The 17,024-nt window shown below is 53.3% G+C and overlaps 8 protein-coding genes across 8 annotated transcripts; 5 read left to right on the top strand and 3 right to left on the bottom strand.

Annotated features, from left to right (window-relative positions):
- Positions 1 to 61: 61 nt before the first annotated feature.
- On the top strand, positions 62 to 1,033 carry P153DRAFT_382834 (Translin; the record flags this gene model as incomplete). Its single annotated transcript, XM_033670184.1, has 3 exons — positions 62 to 204; positions 254 to 271; positions 322 to 1,033. The coding sequence occupies 3 exons, from the start codon at positions 62 to 64 to the stop codon at positions 1,031 to 1,033; spliced, it is 873 nt and encodes a 290-aa protein (XP_033526332.1).
- Positions 1,034 to 1,622: 589 nt separating this feature from the next.
- Positions 1,623 to 2,939, top strand: P153DRAFT_285427 (uncharacterized protein; the record flags this gene model as incomplete). The annotated part of the gene is made up of 1 exon (XM_033663398.1): positions 1,623 to 2,939. The coding sequence occupies one exon, from the start codon at positions 1,623 to 1,625 to the stop codon at positions 2,937 to 2,939; it is 1,317 nt and encodes a 438-aa protein (XP_033526331.1).
- Positions 2,940 to 3,613: 674 nt separating this feature from the next.
- On the bottom strand, positions 3,614 to 7,317 carry P153DRAFT_364409 (K(+)/H(+) antiporter-like protein 1). The gene is made up of 5 exons (XM_033667597.1): positions 6,883 to 7,317; positions 6,260 to 6,676; positions 6,108 to 6,207; positions 5,486 to 6,048; positions 3,614 to 5,430 (listed from the first exon to the last, which is right to left on the bottom strand). Exons 1-5 carry the CDS (start codon positions 7,018 to 7,020, stop codon positions 3,985 to 3,987), a joined length of 2,664 nt encoding a protein of 887 aa, XP_033526330.1. The 5' UTR covers positions 7,021 to 7,317; the 3' UTR covers positions 3,614 to 3,984.
- Positions 7,318 to 7,891: 574 nt separating this feature from the next.
- On the top strand, positions 7,892 to 10,502 carry P153DRAFT_364408 (short-chain specific acyl-CoA dehydrogenase mitochondrial precursor). Its single transcript, XM_033667596.1, has 4 exons — positions 7,892 to 8,387; positions 8,443 to 8,729; positions 8,784 to 9,210; positions 9,262 to 10,502. Exons 1-4 carry the CDS (start codon positions 8,261 to 8,263, stop codon positions 10,068 to 10,070), a joined length of 1,650 nt encoding a protein of 549 aa, XP_033526329.1. The 5' UTR covers positions 7,892 to 8,260; the 3' UTR covers positions 10,071 to 10,502.
- On the bottom strand, positions 10,257 to 11,246 carry P153DRAFT_284780 (uncharacterized protein; the record flags this gene model as incomplete). Its single annotated transcript, XM_033663346.1, has 1 exon — positions 10,257 to 11,246. The coding sequence occupies one exon, from the start codon at positions 11,244 to 11,246 to the stop codon at positions 10,257 to 10,259; it is 990 nt and encodes a 329-aa protein (XP_033526328.1).
- A 348-nt stretch (positions 11,247 to 11,594) lies between these two features.
- P153DRAFT_334279 (nicotinate phosphoribosyltransferas-like protein) lies at positions 11,595 to 13,482 on the top strand (the record flags this gene model as incomplete). Its single annotated transcript, XM_033665605.1, has 3 exons — positions 11,595 to 11,787; positions 11,837 to 12,838; positions 12,887 to 13,482. The coding sequence occupies 3 exons, from the start codon at positions 11,595 to 11,597 to the stop codon at positions 13,120 to 13,122; spliced, it is 1,431 nt and encodes a 476-aa protein (XP_033526327.1). The 3' UTR covers positions 13,123 to 13,482.
- A 292-nt stretch (positions 13,483 to 13,774) lies between these two features.
- P153DRAFT_334275 (t-SNARE) lies at positions 13,775 to 15,383 on the top strand. Its single transcript, XM_033665604.1, has 3 exons — positions 13,775 to 13,974; positions 14,024 to 14,487; positions 14,541 to 15,383. Exons 1-3 carry the CDS (start codon positions 13,836 to 13,838, stop codon positions 14,892 to 14,894), a joined length of 957 nt encoding a protein of 318 aa, XP_033526326.1. The 5' UTR covers positions 13,775 to 13,835; the 3' UTR covers positions 14,895 to 15,383.
- P153DRAFT_334272 (thiosulfate sulfurtransferas-like protein) lies at positions 15,371 to 17,019 on the bottom strand. The gene is made up of 3 exons (XM_033665603.1): positions 16,787 to 17,019; positions 15,888 to 16,727; positions 15,371 to 15,832 (listed from the first exon to the last, which is right to left on the bottom strand). Exons 2-3 carry the CDS (start codon positions 16,600 to 16,602, stop codon positions 15,531 to 15,533), a joined length of 1,017 nt encoding a protein of 338 aa, XP_033526325.1. The 5' UTR covers positions 16,603 to 16,727; positions 16,787 to 17,019; the 3' UTR covers positions 15,371 to 15,530.
- Between the last annotated feature and the right edge of the window lie 5 nt (positions 17,020 to 17,024).

Genomic DNA, 17,024 nt, shown 5'->3' with positions numbered 1-17,024 from the left:
TCACGAACACGCTTTTCAACGACCGAAACTTATGGGATCCAAACGCACAAGAGACGAAGCAATGGGGAATGAAAAGCCGGAACAGTCTTTGTCGCCGTTCGTGACCATGTTTGAGGGTTTCCGGAAAGAGCTGGATGAGCACCACGATCGCCGCGAGAGGATCATCAAAGCGTCTCGCGATATTACCGCGTCGAGCAAGAAGATGTATTGAAAGTTGATTCAGATACTTTGACAAGTGCTGACAGGCGTACAGCATCTTCACGCTACAGAGGTCTGGCTTTGAACAGAATTTATCTAGTTTTGCGTGCTGATATCAGGCAGAGTACGTGCTATTGGTCAAGCTGTTCCACCATTCGTCACCAAAAGTAATGCACAATACTGGGAGACTATCGAAAAGCAGTACAAGAGCATCGCTGCCGACCTTCAAGGACTGAATGCCCACCGTTACTCGCATAACATCACAGGTGGTAACCAGGAGTTCATGGAGGCGCTCAGCTTCCAGTACTACCTTGAAACGCAATCTCTCATCTCATATGACGAGGCCGGATCCAAAATCGCTGCGATGTGTGGCGAGGCTGGCGTTGTATCACTTACGCCTGAGGATTATATCCTGGGTATCTGTGACATGACGGGCGAGCTCATGCGATTCTCGGTCACATCAATGGCTACACACGGCAAACTGCCCTCTGGACGAGCAAAGCACAGCAAACCTAGCATGCAAACGAAGGATCAGGACGACCTCGGTGACAAGATGGACATTGATGAGCAAGCACCTGTTGTGCAAGAGACGCAGAAGCCACGGACTGTCTTGGACGACTTGCGAGCCATCCGGCTTCAGCTTGAGATGTTCGAAACACCAGGAGGATCCAAATTCGAGAAAGAGCTTGAGACGAAGAAGATGCCGGTGATGCGGGAGTGTGTCGATAAGGTGGAGAAGGCACTCTATGGACTCACTGTGCGAGGATCTGAGAGACCCAAGGGGTGGATGCCTGATATGGGTGGTGAAAGGCGTGCCGAAGTGGAGAGCTACTAAGGCTCTGGGGAACGGGGGTTTGCATTGATTGATTCGATCTTTTCGAATGACGATGATTATAAAGTACAAAATCATCACACCAAACCCTTGCCTCGATATCATTACAAATACTGCCACTCCTATCGTTTAGCATAAAATCAGCGATAACAGGTCGGCCAAGCGCTGGGTGATAGATTAGTGTTCACGTGAGCTAATTTGCGGAAGAAGGCTGGTCATCCATCCCACTTGGTCTGAGCACCATGATTGATGGCTCATTGTGGGCGGGCTTCGACCGTCAACCTCACTGTTCACTCACGTCCCCGACCACCGGCGTTTGCGTCATGCAAAGGACCTCTTCACCCTCTCCCGTGCTAATCTGGGCACACACAATGCGCACGCCCTGAGCCACCGCGTTGACGCACATGGATTGTTCTGGCGCCCAACAAACCCAACACCCAACGCCCCGTGGTTCGTAAACGCACGGTAGCACACACAACCAGGCCAGGCAATATTGCGAAGAAGCACGCAACCGATCCCACCCAAAACACCATATACCCCGCCAGCAATGCGTCGCGGCGCATTCCCGCCACGGCCCCAGCCTGACGCCGCGATGCGCGCACCCGCGCCACCCACGCGCAAGGCCTTCAACTGCATCGTCGACGACACGGCGCTGATGGCGGGCGTCAAGAAGAGCACCCGCGACGGAATCCGCAAGTGGATTTCCCAGGGCGCCATCCGCCTCTTTGTCCCGCTGCACACGCTCGCCCAGCTGCAGCGCCTCAAGAACGGCAGCGAGCGCGTCAACGCCGACGCCCGCGAAGCCGTCAAGTGGCTTGACGAAGTCACGTCGCTGCCCGCGGTCGAGGCAACTAACGGCGTCCAGCTCGAGGGCGCCGAGGAGGCCTACACGACGTGGGACGAGGTGGAGAAGCACCAGCTGCCCGAGACGCTGCTGTCCATGGACGACAGCGAGTCCGACGACGACGGCGCCCACGACGACCTGGAGAGCTCCTTCGCCGCGCTCGAGGTCTCGGACGACACGTCGGTGAGCTCCACGCACAGCCTCGAGGACACGCCCAAGACGCCAGAGTCCCCTCGGTCGTTTGTGCGCAGCGACAGCAAGACTGCGCATGACGTCACCCACAAGGAGAATGCAGCTGCTCTGCTCGTCCAGTCGCCCGATCGCACCGCCCGCAACAGCAGCGAACTTGCCCGCGGCTGCCAGACGCCCAAAGCCGCCGTACCTGCCTATCTCCAGCCTCTCTTCAACCATATCCTGTGGCGCATCCACAAGGAGTCGAACCCTGACGCGGCCCTCGAGTCATTCATCCTCTTGACAAACGACCCCGCTAAACAAATCATCGCTCAGAAATTCGGCATCCGGGCCAAGCGCCTGGAGCAGCTCCGCGACGCTGTTGCGCGCGAGGACCGAGAGTTCAGGAACCACTTGACCATGTACAAGCTCGAGGCTGAAGCAACTGCTGCAAAGGCGAGCGGCAGTCCAGCTGCGCCCAAGCAAGCCGAGTCACCCAAGTCACCCAAGTCCACCCATTCCGCCGAAGCCAAGCCCCAGGCCAATTCCGACGACGAGGACGTCGTACTCCTCCAGCGCGCTCCTCGCGGCCCAGCAAAGGCCACAAATGACCACCGCGTACTAGACCCCAACGACTTCGCACGTGCCAACCAGCATCATTCACCGCGCGGCGGTCGTGGAGCACAGCTAACACCTCGAGGATCACCCATCCGAGGCCGTGGCGCCTTCACACCGCGCGGAGCCTACGTTCCTCCAACCCCGCCCGTACGCGCCCCGCCCGCCCCTCGCTTCGACCCGAACCAGCCCATCGATCCGAACTCCTTCGCACGTCCCAACCCGCGAGCGAGCCCCGTACGTGGCGGCGGCAGGAGGAAGTTGTGGGAGCCGAATTAGACACGCCAACGACGATGGCGTTAGTAACAACGCACTGGTTCAACTATCTACTCACGATCATGCTTGTCCGAAACGTTGGGTGGCATAGATCCACACACACCGAGAGTTAGTAAACGGATAAAAAGGCTTCCGAGCAGAAGCCGGCTGAACAGGCAAGCTCGTGTTTATATTCGGCGCCCACCATCCATCGGCAGCGATATCTATGCGTTTGACGCTTCTCTACCTTGTCGGCTTGGGGGTCGTAGTCGCCTTAATACCATGATACCAGCGTGGGCTCGGTTTCGACTTCGGTTCCTTGGAGAAGATCTCCGGCTTTCACGCGATCATGCCTGCTACAGATGGATTCGAACGCTGGGCATGTTTCTCGATATTTTCCTTTCCTTTGCGCCTGCTTTGGCTAAATTGTATACTTTCGTGGGGGAGGAGGGGATTAGTGGCTGGGAATGAGGTGCTTCATCCTTATCAAAGGGCCGAAAAGATGTTTTGCGGGACCGTACAGCGTTGTCTGCCGCCCTTTATACTGCGGATTGCTTGCCTTGATTTGTCGACCTGACCGAGTTGAGACAAGGGATAGTAAAGCAACAACGACGTTGTGTGTGGATCCTCAACTGGGGGGTCTGATATACATTGTCCTTCTTTTGCTTGCAGGTTAGATAACTATTTACTTTGTCGGGTTTTCACTCTGTCTTTGTCTCCGGTCATGTCGTGACATGCGGATTGCTCTGAAGCTTGAAACGTGACTGTGCGATGGGATTGAAATGTGCCTCTGGAAGAAGAATTCCAGTCCTTACATTATTGCACGACGAGTTCCCGACATGACATACCACCGAAACGTGCAGAGAAAGTCTTGAAGGCGATAGTCGTTTGTACACTCTTCAACGTCCTATCCATGCTAACATCCTCTTCAGATGTTGAACAACCTGCTACCCAAACTTGCGCCAGAACAATGCCCAAGATCCCCTCCCACCTCAATGCATAACATCCACGCAACACTCTAAACAAAGACATAGATCAAAGCAGATACACCAAACCACGAACCCCGCCGTCACCGCACCCCAGCCTTGATAACCAAAACACTAGCGCTCAGCTTCCCCTCCCACACCTTCTCAGCCAAGAACCCCAGCGTACTGGCCGCAGAATGCGAGCTCCTGATCTCCTCTGCGTCGTGCACATCCAAAGCGGCATTGCGGCCGATATTCCGGCCCAGGACGACGAGATCGCCGGCGTTCTTGGGCGCTTGACCGACCTCGATGCTGGCACGCGCCACGACGTCGCTGATGGGATTTGTGCTCGTGCTTGTCTCGAAGACGACGCGGTTTGCGAGGTCTGCGGGGAGAGAGGCGCTGAGCGAGGCGAAGAAGGTTGCGTCTCGTTCCCGCGAGGAGGGCGATGTTGTGGTTACTGTTGTGTTGGGGGTTTTAGTCGCGGTGGATGTCGATGTCGATGGGCTGCCTAGGAAGGAGTCGGGGACATCGAAGTGGACGAGGGTGGCGGTGACTTGTGGGTTCTCGGCGAGTTGGAGGACGAGGCGGAGCGCGGCGCGGTCGTCGTCGCCGCCGAAGAAGGGCATGAAGATGTGGTGGCTGCGGTCGGCGATGGGGGCTGTGACTGTTTTGTCGCGCGCACTGGACAGACTGACGCTGCTGAGTTTGCGAGTGAGTCTCAAACCATGCTTTTTGTCCTTGTTCTTACTCCCTCCGAAGTTCTTGTTGATAAGAACAGCTACCGGGATGGTGGATTGCTCCAGTGTCGAATTGACGAAGGATACGTAAGAGGAGGCTGCGAGCTTGTTCTTTGTGCCCTTGTCTTCGATGATGGCCTGTTCACTCATGCCGCCTGTCTCGCTCCAAGGGAGTACAAGGAAGTCGGAATCTGAGGCTCGCGTGCTGAGTGTTTCAGCAAAAGATGACTCCGGTACAACGAGGACCTCGCCGCTGACGGCTAGGTTATGTAGTCTTCCGAACGTTCGGAACGTGTTGACGACGGGGTCATAGGCAGTGTAGGACTCTATCTCTGAGACTTGCATGACTGAAGAGCCACGGTCCGTCAGGTTGAGAAGACGTAGGCCATATGCCTCAACTGGTCGGGTAGCCTCAATCGAAGTTGATGGACCTCCGGTCTCCTTTTCTGAATTCGTGGCTTTTGTAGGGTGGACTTTGGTCACTGGCTTGTCCGAATGTCCACCAAAGAGCGAAGTAAAGGCCAGCAAGTTTGGCATACTGTCCAGGCGCAGGTACACAGTTAGTCGTTTGACCTTCTCGGCCTCCAGTTTGTTGTAATGAATACTGTCTCGAGAGCTTTCGGCTCCATCCAAGGGCTTCCCGGTATCCCAGTCAATTTCACCGCGACGCCAAGCCTCGACCTTTTTCTGATACCATATAGGGTAGAAGAACGATGCGAGAGGCGATGACAGGAATGTGGTAACAAGAGCCATAACGACGAAAATGGTGAATGTGCGGGTGCTAAGAATCTTTGCGTTCAACCCGATGTTCTGTTTGTTGTTAGTCCCTTGCCATACACTGCACTCTATAGAGTGTTTTGCTTACCAACACGATCAGCTCGACCAAACCCTTACAACTCATCAGAGACCCAATGGTGAAGCACTCGCGCCACAACATCTTCGTTCCACGAGCTGCAAGTGTAGCGCTTATAAACTTGGAGAAGAACGCCACTGCGACAACGCCGACAACGTAAGCCCAAACGATACCAGAGTCAAGGAGGCCGATGTTGGTGTTGAGGCCGGAGAGGGTAAAGTATAAAGGCAGAAACAGGGCGCCTATCAGATCCTCAATCCTCTCAGCAACCTTGATGGAAAATCCACCCTCGTGAGGACAGATGAGGCCTGCCATAAAGGCTCCAAAAATTGGATGGACTCCAATGATACCGGTGAAGAAAGCTGATCCCAATGCAATCAAGAGCGTAAGACTGATGATTCCTTGACTGGGTCCATCTTGGAGAGCGCCGGATCTACGCAAGACATATACGAAGACCGGTCGAACTGCATAGACGAGGAACACCATGAACCCGGCACATGTTAGAAGCACCCAAAGTGCCGATAGACCAGAGCCGGCGTTGACGAGGGCGACACAGAGCGCAAGGAGAATCCAACCTGACAAGAAAAGTTAATATCGGACCTGGGCTTTGAAAGAATATACAGATTGCACTTACCTACTACATCGTTACCAACACCAGCTGCCAGAACGATCACACCGACTGGGGTCATGAGCAGCTTTAGTTCGGTAAGGATACGGCAAAGCACTGGAAAAGCCTAGACAGGTTAGCACGTTGACCCAAACTAACGATTCGAACTCCGAACTCACTGTGATTGCCATAGCTACACCAATGAAAAGCATGAAAATTGGGAATTCGACTTGGACCGTTCCGGGCTCATCCTTGAATTCATTGTACAGGCCCACCGCAATGGCACATCCTAGACCAAACGGTATAGCCATACTCGCGAGACCGACATTCAAGGCCACTTTCCAGTTGCCCAGCAAGAAGCGCAAGTCTACTTCCAAGCCTATGATGAACAAAAAGAGCGTAAGACCCAAGTTGGCGACCAAGTTGAGGTTAGTCATAGACGCATCTGGGAATATCGATGCTCTGAAGCCTGGTATGCGGCCCATGACGGATGGGCCTAAGATGATGCCACCGATAATTTCTGATATGACTCGTGGCTGGCGGATCTTGGAAAGAGGCCAGTTAAGGGCTCGACAAAATATAATGATAATAGAGGCCTGTGACATATACAATTAGCATGTTGCTATCACACTCAGCGAGAATGTTAAGAAGCTCATCAAATTGACACATAGTGTTGATCAGGGAATGAGTGTGAAGACATATGACAAGGGTGATAGCAACATCCATTTGATACTGCTGCAGTCGTGACACTTGACCACAAACCGGCAACGCATATCCTCTAGAAGTCATGACGAGGACATACCTGGACGATGAACAAGATAATCGGGTTCTTCGCATCGAAATGCACCGGATTGACACCATCCAGGACACCCGCCTGGGGGGGCGCCTTGATTGGCGCGGTGGGCGACGCACTCGCCACAGCCGCTACTGTGGACGACATTGGTGAACTGGTGGGGTTGTGATTGAGTGTCACTCCAGAACTCTAAAGTCAATGGTCGGATTTCAAGGGTTGTGCAAAAGAGGTGGTTCGACCCTGGAGAGAAAGAATGCAAGGACGTCGCACAGAAGATCTTTAAAACAAAGCCCAGGCCAGTAAGCTCAGCGCCCAGGCGATACGTGATCTCTGAACCTCTGAAGCTAGCGAGTGTGGGTTGCAAGTTATGTACAATGTGCCCATGTGACGGAGGGAAAGAGGATCTCGTGCTGTATATTTACGGGGTGGTTGCAGGCAAACATGTCTTCTTCACCGTCTAGAGGGCGTCTGGAGGATGTCTGGAAACGCCGCAAGCGCGTGCATGTCCGCATGTTCAATTGTCATGTCGAGTCAAGATCATTCGACCAATGATGCAATGTCTTGGCAGCCAATCGCGGCCTCTTTGAACCAGAAAACCAGGTGTGAAGGAATGTATTTTCACCGAGCAGTTATCTTAGACTACATGACCGGAAACCGAAGGCGACCACTGGGCGAGGGTCGAACAATAAGATTGTGCGCTCATACGAAGTAAAAACACTACAGCAATATAACTCGTTGCACAAGAAGGAAAAAGACATACCTCTCTTACAAAGTCTAACAGCAAGGCCCTGCTGCACAGCTTAATGAAGTTTAACTAAAATCCATTACGGTTGTGGGGGATTATCGTTTTCGTGTGGCAAGTCATGATATAGAAGGGCCGCGATAGATGGTCATCCTCGGTTTCCGGTGTTGTAGGCTATTGAGCGCTTGGCAAGTTTGTTGTGGAGGTTCTGGGGTCGCCTATCGTAATGGGGAGTAATCAATGCGGGGACAACTCCGTATGCTACGCACGCTAACACCGGCCAGCATTTGGCTTGTGACAACCCTTGGATCAATGAGGCGGTGTACCTCGGTCTTTTCCAGGATAACGCCGCTCATTGTTTGCGGCCTTCACAGCATGTCAGCTGTTTTCGATCAAACAGCCAATTGCGTCGAACGTATAACGCTCACAAGATCACTTGACTACGGTTCATGCACCCAATCAGATTACTTGGTACTCTCGGTACATGTGCAGCGACATCCCCAGACTTTTTGGTGCGGAGTCGGCTGGCATGTGAAGACATGGGGGCTCATACATCATAGCTCATTTCCGAGCGGCTTTGCCTTGTAACGATACCATCTTCTTGTACCAACACTTTGTGCCTCTTTTTCTCTACCTTCCTTCAAAATGTCGCAACGCTATTCGACCGAGCAGGTGCAAAAGCACAACACAACGAAGGACCTGTGGATTGTTGTAGACGAGGATGTTTACGACCTCACAAACTTCCAGGAGGATCATCCAGGAGGCAAGAAGAGTGAGTCTTTCGTAAGAAAGACGCGTATTACGTGCTGAATGCTGATACTCGCAAGTCCTGCAACGCGTGGCAGGCAAAGACGCTTCAAAGCAGTTCTGGAAATACCACAATGAGGGCATCCTCAAGAAGTACAAGAAACTCCAAGTCGGATCGCTAGACTCCAAGGCTGTAGAGCCAACTCCAGCTCCAGCGCCAGCAAAGGAGGAGAAGGAGATCGTGGAGCCTGAGCTCAACTCAGGTGTCGTCGCGCCCATGCCAACCGAGGCTGCCGCTGAGGAATCTGAACCTTTCGATTCATACGGCGACTTGATCCCATACGCTGATCCATCGTGGTACCAAACAGTGAGTTCATCCCAACCTCGAAAGATCATACAGCATGACTGACGCTGGACCTAGTACCACTCGCCTTACTTTAACGAGACCCACGTCGCCCTCCGCGAGGAAGTCAGGAAATGGGTAGAGGAGAAGATCATGCCCTATGTCACCGAATGGGACGAAGCGAGGAAGATCCCCGACGAGATATACCGCGACATGGGAGAGCGAGGATACTTGGCCGGCTTATTGGGGATACACTTCCCAGTAGAGCTGACGGACCGAAGAGTAAAGTGCGTGCCGGCTGAGAAATGGGATCATTTCCACGAGATGATTCTCACAGACGAGCTGTCTCGCACTGGCAGTGGAGGTCTCGTCTGGGGGCTGATCGGTGGGTACGGAATCGGCGCACCGCCACTCTTCAAGTTTGGCAAGCCAGAGCTTGTAAAGCGCATCGGTCCCGGTCTGCTCAGCGGCGAGAAACGCATTTGTCTTGCCGTTACCGAGCCAGGTAAGACTGACACCCTCCTTCCACCATGCGCAATTTGTTAACTGTGAATAGATGCTGGCAGCGACGTCGCAGGTCTAAACTGCGAAGCCAAGCTCTCCGAGGACGGCAAACACTACATCGTCAACGGCGAGAAGAAGTGGATTACCAACGGCATCTGGTCTGACTACTTCACGACCGTCGTCCGCACCGGCGGAGCCGGCAACACAGGCGTGTCAGTCCTTCTGATCGAGCGCAGCGCGGGCGGTGTCTCGACGCGCAAAATGGACTGCCAGGGAGTGTGGAGCAGCGGCACCACCTACATCACCTTTGAAGACGTCAAGGTCCCCGTTGAGAACCTGATCGGCAAGGCGAACCAAGGCTTCAAAGTCGTCATGACGAACTTCAACCACGAGCGCATCGGCATCATCATCCAGTCCGTCCGCTTCGCCCGCGTCTGCTACGAAGAATCGGTCAAATACGCACACAAGCGAAAGACTTTCGGCAAGAAACTCATCGAACACCCAGTTATTCGCCTCAAGCTTGCGCATATGGCTCGCCAGATCGAAGCGTCGTACAATTGGCTCGAGAACCTCGTCTACCAGTGCCAGAAGATGGACGAGATGGAAGCCATGTTGAAGCTCGGTGGCGCTATTGCTAGCTTGAAGGCGCAGAGTACTACCACATTCGAGTTCTGCGCTCGTGAAGCGAGTCAGATATTCGGTGGGTTGAGCTACAGCCGGGGAGGGCAAGGCGCCAAGGTCGAGAGACTGTACAGAGATGTCAGGGCTTATGCTATTCCTGGTGGTAGCGAGGAGATCATGCTAGATTTGAGCATCAGGCAGGCTTTGCGGGTACACAAGGTGTTGGGAATGAAGCTGTAAGATATAGCAGACGTTGGACAGTTGGTAGTGTAATTTTATTATCTTTGCCGTGGATGATTGAGAGTAAAATCTAAAGTAGTTCATGTATGTCTAAGAATTGCGATCTAGCCTTTCGATCTAAACTGTAATCAACATATATATACATGCCAAGTTGTAGTCATATTACCGCGGTATGGGGTATCATCGCTAATCCATGTTCTCCAAGTTACTGCCCACATCCACTGGAGTCTGCCCTTCGGCCACCATGATACCCACCATGCATTCGCCCATCATGTTCTCCCAGTTCACCCACGGGTGCACCTCCATGAACAGCTTGCTGCCATCCTTGCCCGCAACCCGCCTCAATTCCCCCTCGCCTCCAGGATGATACGGCAGATAGGGCGAAATATTGTACACCTTCCCTTGGTAGCTCGACCATGCCGGTTTCCCCTTCCGCCCGTTCTTCTCCTTGAGCATCGAAGGAGTGACGCGCATAAGTGAACCCACGCCCGACAGGTTCTTGCCTGACTTTTGCAGATTCGCCCAGTCGAGTGGCGAATGGCCTGGCGAGAGAAGTACTTTGCCTCGTGCGTTGGGCGTCTTCAGGTTGGCACCTAGTGAGGAAGGAACAGCCATAGAGCCGTTCGACGCAGTCAGGCCTCGATTCGGTAGCGGTCCGCGGTTGGGGAGAGGACCGGTGGTAGGTACGCGCATTGACTGAGACGAGGTTGGAAGTGCGCGCAAATTTGAGGGCGCGACTCGTGGTGGCGGCATGAGGGAGACGCCTGGAAGTTTTGGTGGTGGAGCCATATGCGTTTGCACGGTGGGCGGTGGCATAGAGAGAGATGGCGGTTGTGCTGAAGCTCGTTGCGCCGAATTCATTGCTGGAAAGGAGGGCGGAGGAAGATTGTCTTCATCATCATCGTCGGTGTCGTCGTCGTGCGCATCGAGCGTGAAGGTAGGTATCGCGGGCGCATCCTGAGCATCGTTTGCAGCAGCCCTGGGCGTGTTCTGCTGCGACAGGCTATGCAGAGAGGTGTTTTCGGCGTCGCAATCCGCCTCTGGCTGCTCAGCCTGGGTATCTTGTTCGTGTTTGGGAGGCGGCGCTTGCGCAAACAAAGACGGCCATGTTGATAGCGGATGATGGTAAATCAGGAGAGAGAGCGATATGGCGAGAAGGGACACTGCGACGAGCATCTCTTGGGGGTTATGTGGGAGGCGGATCGAGATGCAGGCCACGCGTAAACGCGCCATGTAGGGACTGTGGGGTAGGGATAATGCGCTAAATAAAGAATGTACCGGAATGTCGTCACTGATCGGAATTCCGAGCTGCACTCACTCAAGACGCCTCCCGATTAGAGCTTGAACGAGTCGATAGGCTCGACAAAGGGTGCGACTCTGCAATTCTCCACCACGGTTTGCCCGCTGAGCTTCTGCCGTAGAAACTTGGGTCTGCCCCACCTCCCCTCCCATTACTCACGAGCAGACGCGCAAACTATTTAATCCTACATCTACAACCCAACTTACAGATACCTCTTGCAAATCATGGCTGGGGAAGGAGCGACCCTGCCAGAGGGTGTCTTCTCCCTGTTAGACACCGATCTCTACAAACTTACTATGCAATGTTGCGTCCTCAAATTTTTCCCCAGTGTTCCAGTCACATACAGCTTCACCAACCGCACTCCTGACAAGAAGCTCAATCGCGCAGCCTTTCTATGGCTTCAAACCCAGGTCGAAAGTAGGTCAAGTCGCGCCTTCCATATGGGCATGCTAATCTCTCGCGCCAGAGCTCGAGAACCTCACTGTCTCTACTGATGAGCTCAACTTCCTCAAGAAAACATGCCCATACCTCAACCCCCAGTACCTCGAATTCCTCTCTACGTTTCGCCTTGAACCTTCGAAGCAACTGAAGTTGATTTTCAACCCAACACAAGATACCGGTTCGGAAGATGATCTGGGTGATTTCCGCATACACGTCGAGGGCCTGTGGTTGGACACCATCCTATACGAGATACCGTTGCTCGCGCTTGTCAGCGAGGCGTACTTCAAGTTTGTCGAAAAAGACTGGAGCCACGTGGGTCAGGTCGATAAAGCGCATGAGAAAGGACGAAGACTGTTGGAGGAGGGCTGCATATTCTCCGAGTTTGGCACGCGGAGACGTCGCGACTACCACACACAGGACCTGGTATTGCGAGGCTTACGTCGGGCTGCTGACGAGGCAAGTAGCGCAGGATGGAAGGGAAAGCTTACCGGGACAAGCAATGTCCATTTCGCCATGAAGTATGCCATCGTGCCAATCGGCACAGTCGCCCACGAGTGGTTCATGGGGGTTGCGGCTATCACAGACAACTACGAACGTGCGAACGAAATTGCGTTGGACTACTGGACAGCGACCTTTGGTGAAGGTGTTTTGAGCATTGCGCTCACAGATACGTTTGGCACACCGACATTCTTGAAGGCTTTCAAGCAACCTATTTCTGAAGTCGCGACCACGACACCCGGAAGCGCTACGGAACAGGCTTCGGCCGCAGCCACAGCCGGATTTGTCGACGGCGTCTCGAAACCACGGAAGACGTTCGCAGAAGTATTCACCGGCGTGCGCCAAGACTCTGGGGATCCATTGGATTTCATCAAGATGATGCGTGAGTTCTACAATGGGGAGGGTATTAAAGCCAAGAAGACGATCGTGTTCTCCGACTCTTTGAACCTGGACCTTTGCTTCAAATACAAGGCTGCGGCTGAGGCTGAAGGGTTCCAGCCTTCCTTTGGTGTTGGAACGTTTTTGACTAGTATGTATTCTTTAGTGTGCTCTCCAGATGGATGACTGACAATAACAGACGACTACGTTGAGAAAACAACCGGCAACAAGTCTGTGCCTCTCAATATCGTGATCAAGATTGCCTCGGCCTCGGGGCGTCACGCTGTCAAGATCAGCGACAACATGGGCAAGAATACGGGTGACAACGCGACAGTCGATCAGGTCAAGCAACGACTTGGCTACAAAGAGAAGGTGTGGGCAGGCGGCGACGAAAAGACGCGATGGGGGAGTGGAGATCAGCCAGCCACAGGATAGGAAGTCTGGGCGAACGTCTACATTGTACACAAGTACAAACCAGAGAAGAATGGTAGATGGGATAGATGGCCAACCAGCAAGAGTGGAGGCTTTGACCAGCTGAAGTGCAACCTGCAAGGCTGACTCTAGCCTGGACCCTGGATCGGAAAGCCAGCGTCTCTTGATACCTGTGGAGGGGGTGGAGCAAGATACTGAGTGTTGGATACTGTAGAATAAGATGCGCAAGAAAGCAGGCCAAGTGTGCTTGGATTCCTCCTCACATTGACTGTGCAAGGTGCAAGGTCCAAATTTAGAGATGTGCAATGTGTATGCGGACGGACGACGCGCCTGGGCTAAATGCAGACCCACCTTTGCCCAGCGCTGTGGGGCGTAGCACTCAGCCCCAGGAAACGGCTGCTCAGCGCTGAAACTGAAACTTCTACATATCTTGCCCACATCAGCTTTTTCTCTCTGCATTGATTTCCCGCGGTGTTCCTCTGCCATAGTTTACTGACTGCTCCGGTCGAATATCCCAGCTACCTCAAGTCAACGTTGCGCGTGTCAGCGATTGTTGTTGTTTCAGGAGATTTGGCACACGTTGAGTTCTGACACGGGCACACGGCACACACGTTCCACGTAGGACCCGTTTCAGCATGAGTGTAGGTCACCTTCCTTGTCACTAGACTGCTCTTCTTCCTTTAGCACTCCCCCCTTGCCAATTGCATCTACTAACGATGAATCCTGTGGACCAACAGTACGGCAACAGCGGCTACAACCAGCTCGACGGTCAAGGCGCCAACCCCTACGAGCAGTGCGACAATGACCCTCAGGGCGGGCGCTTCAACAACTATGCACAGGGACGATATGACGACCGTACGTGAACCCTTGCTACTACCCGTGGTATGCCTCTAACGCGCCCCAGCTGGTCTAGAGATGCAGTCGTACGGACAGCCCGCAGGCGGCGCTGACCCCAACGCCATCCTCAACCAATGTCGAGATGTTGACCGCGCACTCGACGAGCTCGATGGCCAGCTCGACGATCTGGAGCGCGTCTTCAGACAGGTGTTGGCGCGGCCAGACATGCCCTCGGGCGAGATCACAGGCCTCAGCTCCCAGATCATGACAGGCTACCGCGCCCTTGTCACGCGCGTCAAGAACATCAAATCGAAGCCCGAGTCTGGCAGCCCGAGGAATGCGCCCCAGGTTGGGAAGGTAGACCGCAGGCTCAAGACGACCATCAACAGATACCAGACCCTCGAGGCCGAGTTCAGGAAAGACTCGCAGGCCGCTGCCGAGCGCCAGTACCGTATTGTGCGCCCCGATGCCAGCGAGGAGGAAGTGCGAGAGGCAGTCGCAGATCCAGAAGCGCCCATCTTCCAGCAAGCTGTAGGTTCTGCCCTCTCCGCCGTCTTTCTGAATATTGCTTACCCTAATAATAGCTCCTCAACTCTGACCGCCGCGGCCAAGCCTCATCCAGTCTCCGCAACGTCAAGGAACGCCATGAAGCTATCCAGAACATCGAGCGCCAGATGGTCGAGCTTGCTCAACTGTTCCAGGACCTCGACCAGATCGTTCAGCAGCAGGAGCCGCTCGTCGCCCATATAGAGTCAAAGGGCGAGGAGATCCACGAAAACGTCGTACAAGGCAACGTAGAGATGGGTGGTGCCATCGACAAGGCACGGAGCCGCAATCGCAAGAAGTGGTGGTGCCTGCTTGTTGTCCTGCTCATCATCATCGTCATTGTTGTCATTGCCGTCGTGGTGACCCAGATCAACAAGAAGACTACTCCGTAGAGCGAATCAATCTGGACAGAGCGCTCAGGAGTTTTTGCCACACCTGGACCAGCAGTCTTGGAACTCGACTTTGGTGCTGATCATCTTCTTGGCTCAGGATTTTACATATTCTCTGCGCACCCGCATTCCTCATATTCACCATTGACTCTTGTATCTTTTATAACATTCAAGATGGCCTTCTATGCTGTACCGTAGTCCACATTTCTTGTCCTTGTGCATACTTTTCTACGCACCTCTCCCACCTCCATTTCCTTCTTCTCGTTAGCAAAACTGTGACTGTCGTCGTCTTCTTTGTTTTCTGGCGCTTTGGGATCACTTTCTTCTCACCGGGCGTCAGTCCCGCTTCACCAGATGCTGCTGCTGGAATGTGGCTTTTTGGCTGAATTGCATTGCAGTTTATATACTTTGTAGTTTGTGAGCTCTTCTCCTTCCATAGGCAGAGACACATAGGTAATAGAAGAGAGGTGATACTACTTGGAGTTCTGATTTTGAATTGTATTGACATGTTTCGATTAACCTATCCAAACGGCTCCAACCTGATGATATGGTGTCGTCACTGACTACTTAGGTAAGAAGACATAGGGTATCAAGTTGTACATGACTCGGAAGAAGATGCAGCTGGAAATTCTGTATGCCCTACTGGTCGTCCTTTCGAATCAGACCCTCGCCTGGTGTCACCCTTTGCGCCCACTCCGTCCAGCTGCCGTCGTATAGACGCCTTTGCTCCGTGGCGAAACCAGCTTCTGTGAGAGCGGCATCGACGACAGCCGCCGTGACGCCAGTGCCGCAGCTACTAATGATCGGCTTCGAAGAGTCGACGCCTTTTGATTTAAAAATTGTTTGTAGCTGAGAAGCTGGGAGCAGAGTCTTGTCGTTCGGATCAAGGAGGTCGGAGATTGGGACGGAAATGGAATACGGGATATGTCCAGAAGACAGTCCTTTGGCGGTTAGTACAAGAGGGTCAACAAGTGTGCAAGACTGAGTTAGAGATACCTTCTCGAGGTTCTGGATCAACGCCCTTCCAGCGTCCCAAGCTCCTAGCGTCCAGGATTTGCACTTCTTCTGCGCCTTCTTTGCCCAGCTGCTTCGCTATCTCCCGCACCTCTTCAAAGGCCACCACCTTATTCTGATCGAGCTCGGGCACAGCATAATCAACGGGCTGAACATCACCTGGCTCCCCAGTTTCAGTCGGATACCCCTCCTCGACCCACTTGCGGAAGTTATTCAGTACATGCACACTCGGATGGCCGAACACTTTCAACGTCCACCCGACTCTCGGCGCCGAAAAAATACCCAACTCCTTACTATCGTACACAACCACGCTATCTTCCCGTCGTATGCCCATCCGTCGCATAGCACCAGCAAAGTCCTTAGCCGACGGAAGCATATGGGGGTACGGCGAGTGAGGATCCTTGACGGCATCCAAGTCGAAAAAGCGCGCGTGCGGGATGCGCTGGGCGATGAACGTCTCTTTACCGACTCGGCCGTCGTTGGGCAGGAACCATGATGCGCAGACGGGGACTATCCGGGGCGCTGTGGAGAGCTTGCTTTGGATGTTCTTCTGCAGTGCTGAGTTGAGCTCTGCGGGCGTGACGAGGTATGAGTCGAGCGTGTACTGAGACATTGCGCGTCTGCCCGCTGGTACAAGTCGGGCAGATGGGAGGGAGGGGGATAATCGTAGAGAGTTGCGGAAGCTTGCGGTCAACATGCTGGGAGCTGTTAGCGACAACGAGCTGTTTGTCTACAGGGTCGTCTTGTGTGTTGATTGCAGTCTCTCGGTCAAGTGTGGAAGTTGGAAGTGAGCTGTAGTGGAATCTTGCACCATTTTGACAACTACATTCAAAGTTAGTGTGAGACTTGTGTACCTAAATTGTTAGAAGTTATCGCCTTACTTGTTTTATTGGTAAAATTCGTTCTTGTTGTTTTGTTGAGCTTCGGTGTTAAGAAGAACCCAACGTACTTCCAACTCTACACTTGACCAAAAGGCAGTTCAAGAATACGAACATTGTGTCCTTGTAGCTAAAAAAAATGTACTCACTCGCCTGCTTGACGTCTATGACAACATTCCTAGCTGAGAGTGTTTGACAGATAGCATGCAGAGCGCGAGTAGACATATGGAATAGCATCAGA

The sequence above is a fragment of the Dothidotthia symphoricarpi genome (genome assembly GCF_010015815.1).
Source record: "Dothidotthia symphoricarpi CBS 119687 unplaced genomic scaffold P153scaffold_5, whole genome shotgun sequence".
Taxonomy (NCBI): domain Eukaryota; kingdom Fungi; phylum Ascomycota; class Dothideomycetes; order Pleosporales; family Dothidotthiaceae; genus Dothidotthia; species Dothidotthia symphoricarpi.
The sequence above is the reverse complement of the archived record's forward strand: the minus strand, read 5'-3'. Positions and strand labels throughout refer to the sequence as shown.

Excerpts from the sequence above, each read along its gene's own strand:
- P153DRAFT_364409 (XM_033667597.1), bottom strand. The coding sequence starts at position 7,020 with ATGTCGTCCACAGTAGCGGCTGTGGCGAGTGCGTCGCCCACCGCGCCA. Across the intron at positions 6,208-6,259 it reads GTGTAGCTATGGCAATCACA|GCTTTTCCAGTGCTTTGCCG; the intron begins GTGAGTTCGGAG and ends TAACCTGTCTAG. Across the intron at positions 6,049-6,107 it reads TGTTGGTAACGATGTAGTAG|GTTGGATTCTCCTTGCGCTC; the intron begins GTAAGTGCAATC and ends TTTTCTTGTCAG.
- P153DRAFT_334275 (XM_033665604.1), top strand. The coding sequence starts at position 13,836 with ATGAATCCTGTGGACCAACAGTACGGCAACAGCGGCTACAACCAGCTC. Across the intron at positions 13,975-14,023 it reads ACAGGGACGATATGACGACC|CTGGTCTAGAGATGCAGTCG; the intron begins GTACGTGAACCC and ends AACGCGCCCCAG. Across the intron at positions 14,488-14,540 it reads CGCCCATCTTCCAGCAAGCT|CTCCTCAACTCTGACCGCCG; the intron begins GTAGGTTCTGCC and ends CCCTAATAATAG.
- P153DRAFT_364408 (XM_033667596.1), top strand. The coding sequence starts at position 8,261 with ATGTCGCAACGCTATTCGACCGAGCAGGTGCAAAAGCACAACACAACG. Across the intron at positions 8,388-8,442 it reads TCATCCAGGAGGCAAGAAGA|TCCTGCAACGCGTGGCAGGC; the intron begins GTGAGTCTTTCG and ends GATACTCGCAAG. Across the intron at positions 9,211-9,261 it reads TCTTGCCGTTACCGAGCCAG|ATGCTGGCAGCGACGTCGCA; the intron begins GTAAGACTGACA and ends AACTGTGAATAG.
- P153DRAFT_334272 (XM_033665603.1), bottom strand. The coding sequence starts at position 16,602 with ATGTTGACCGCAAGCTTCCGCAACTCTCTACGATTATCCCCCTCCCTC. Across the intron at positions 15,833-15,887 it reads TGATCCAGAACCTCGAGAAG|GACTGTCTTCTGGACATATC; the intron begins GTATCTCTAACT and ends TAACCGCCAAAG.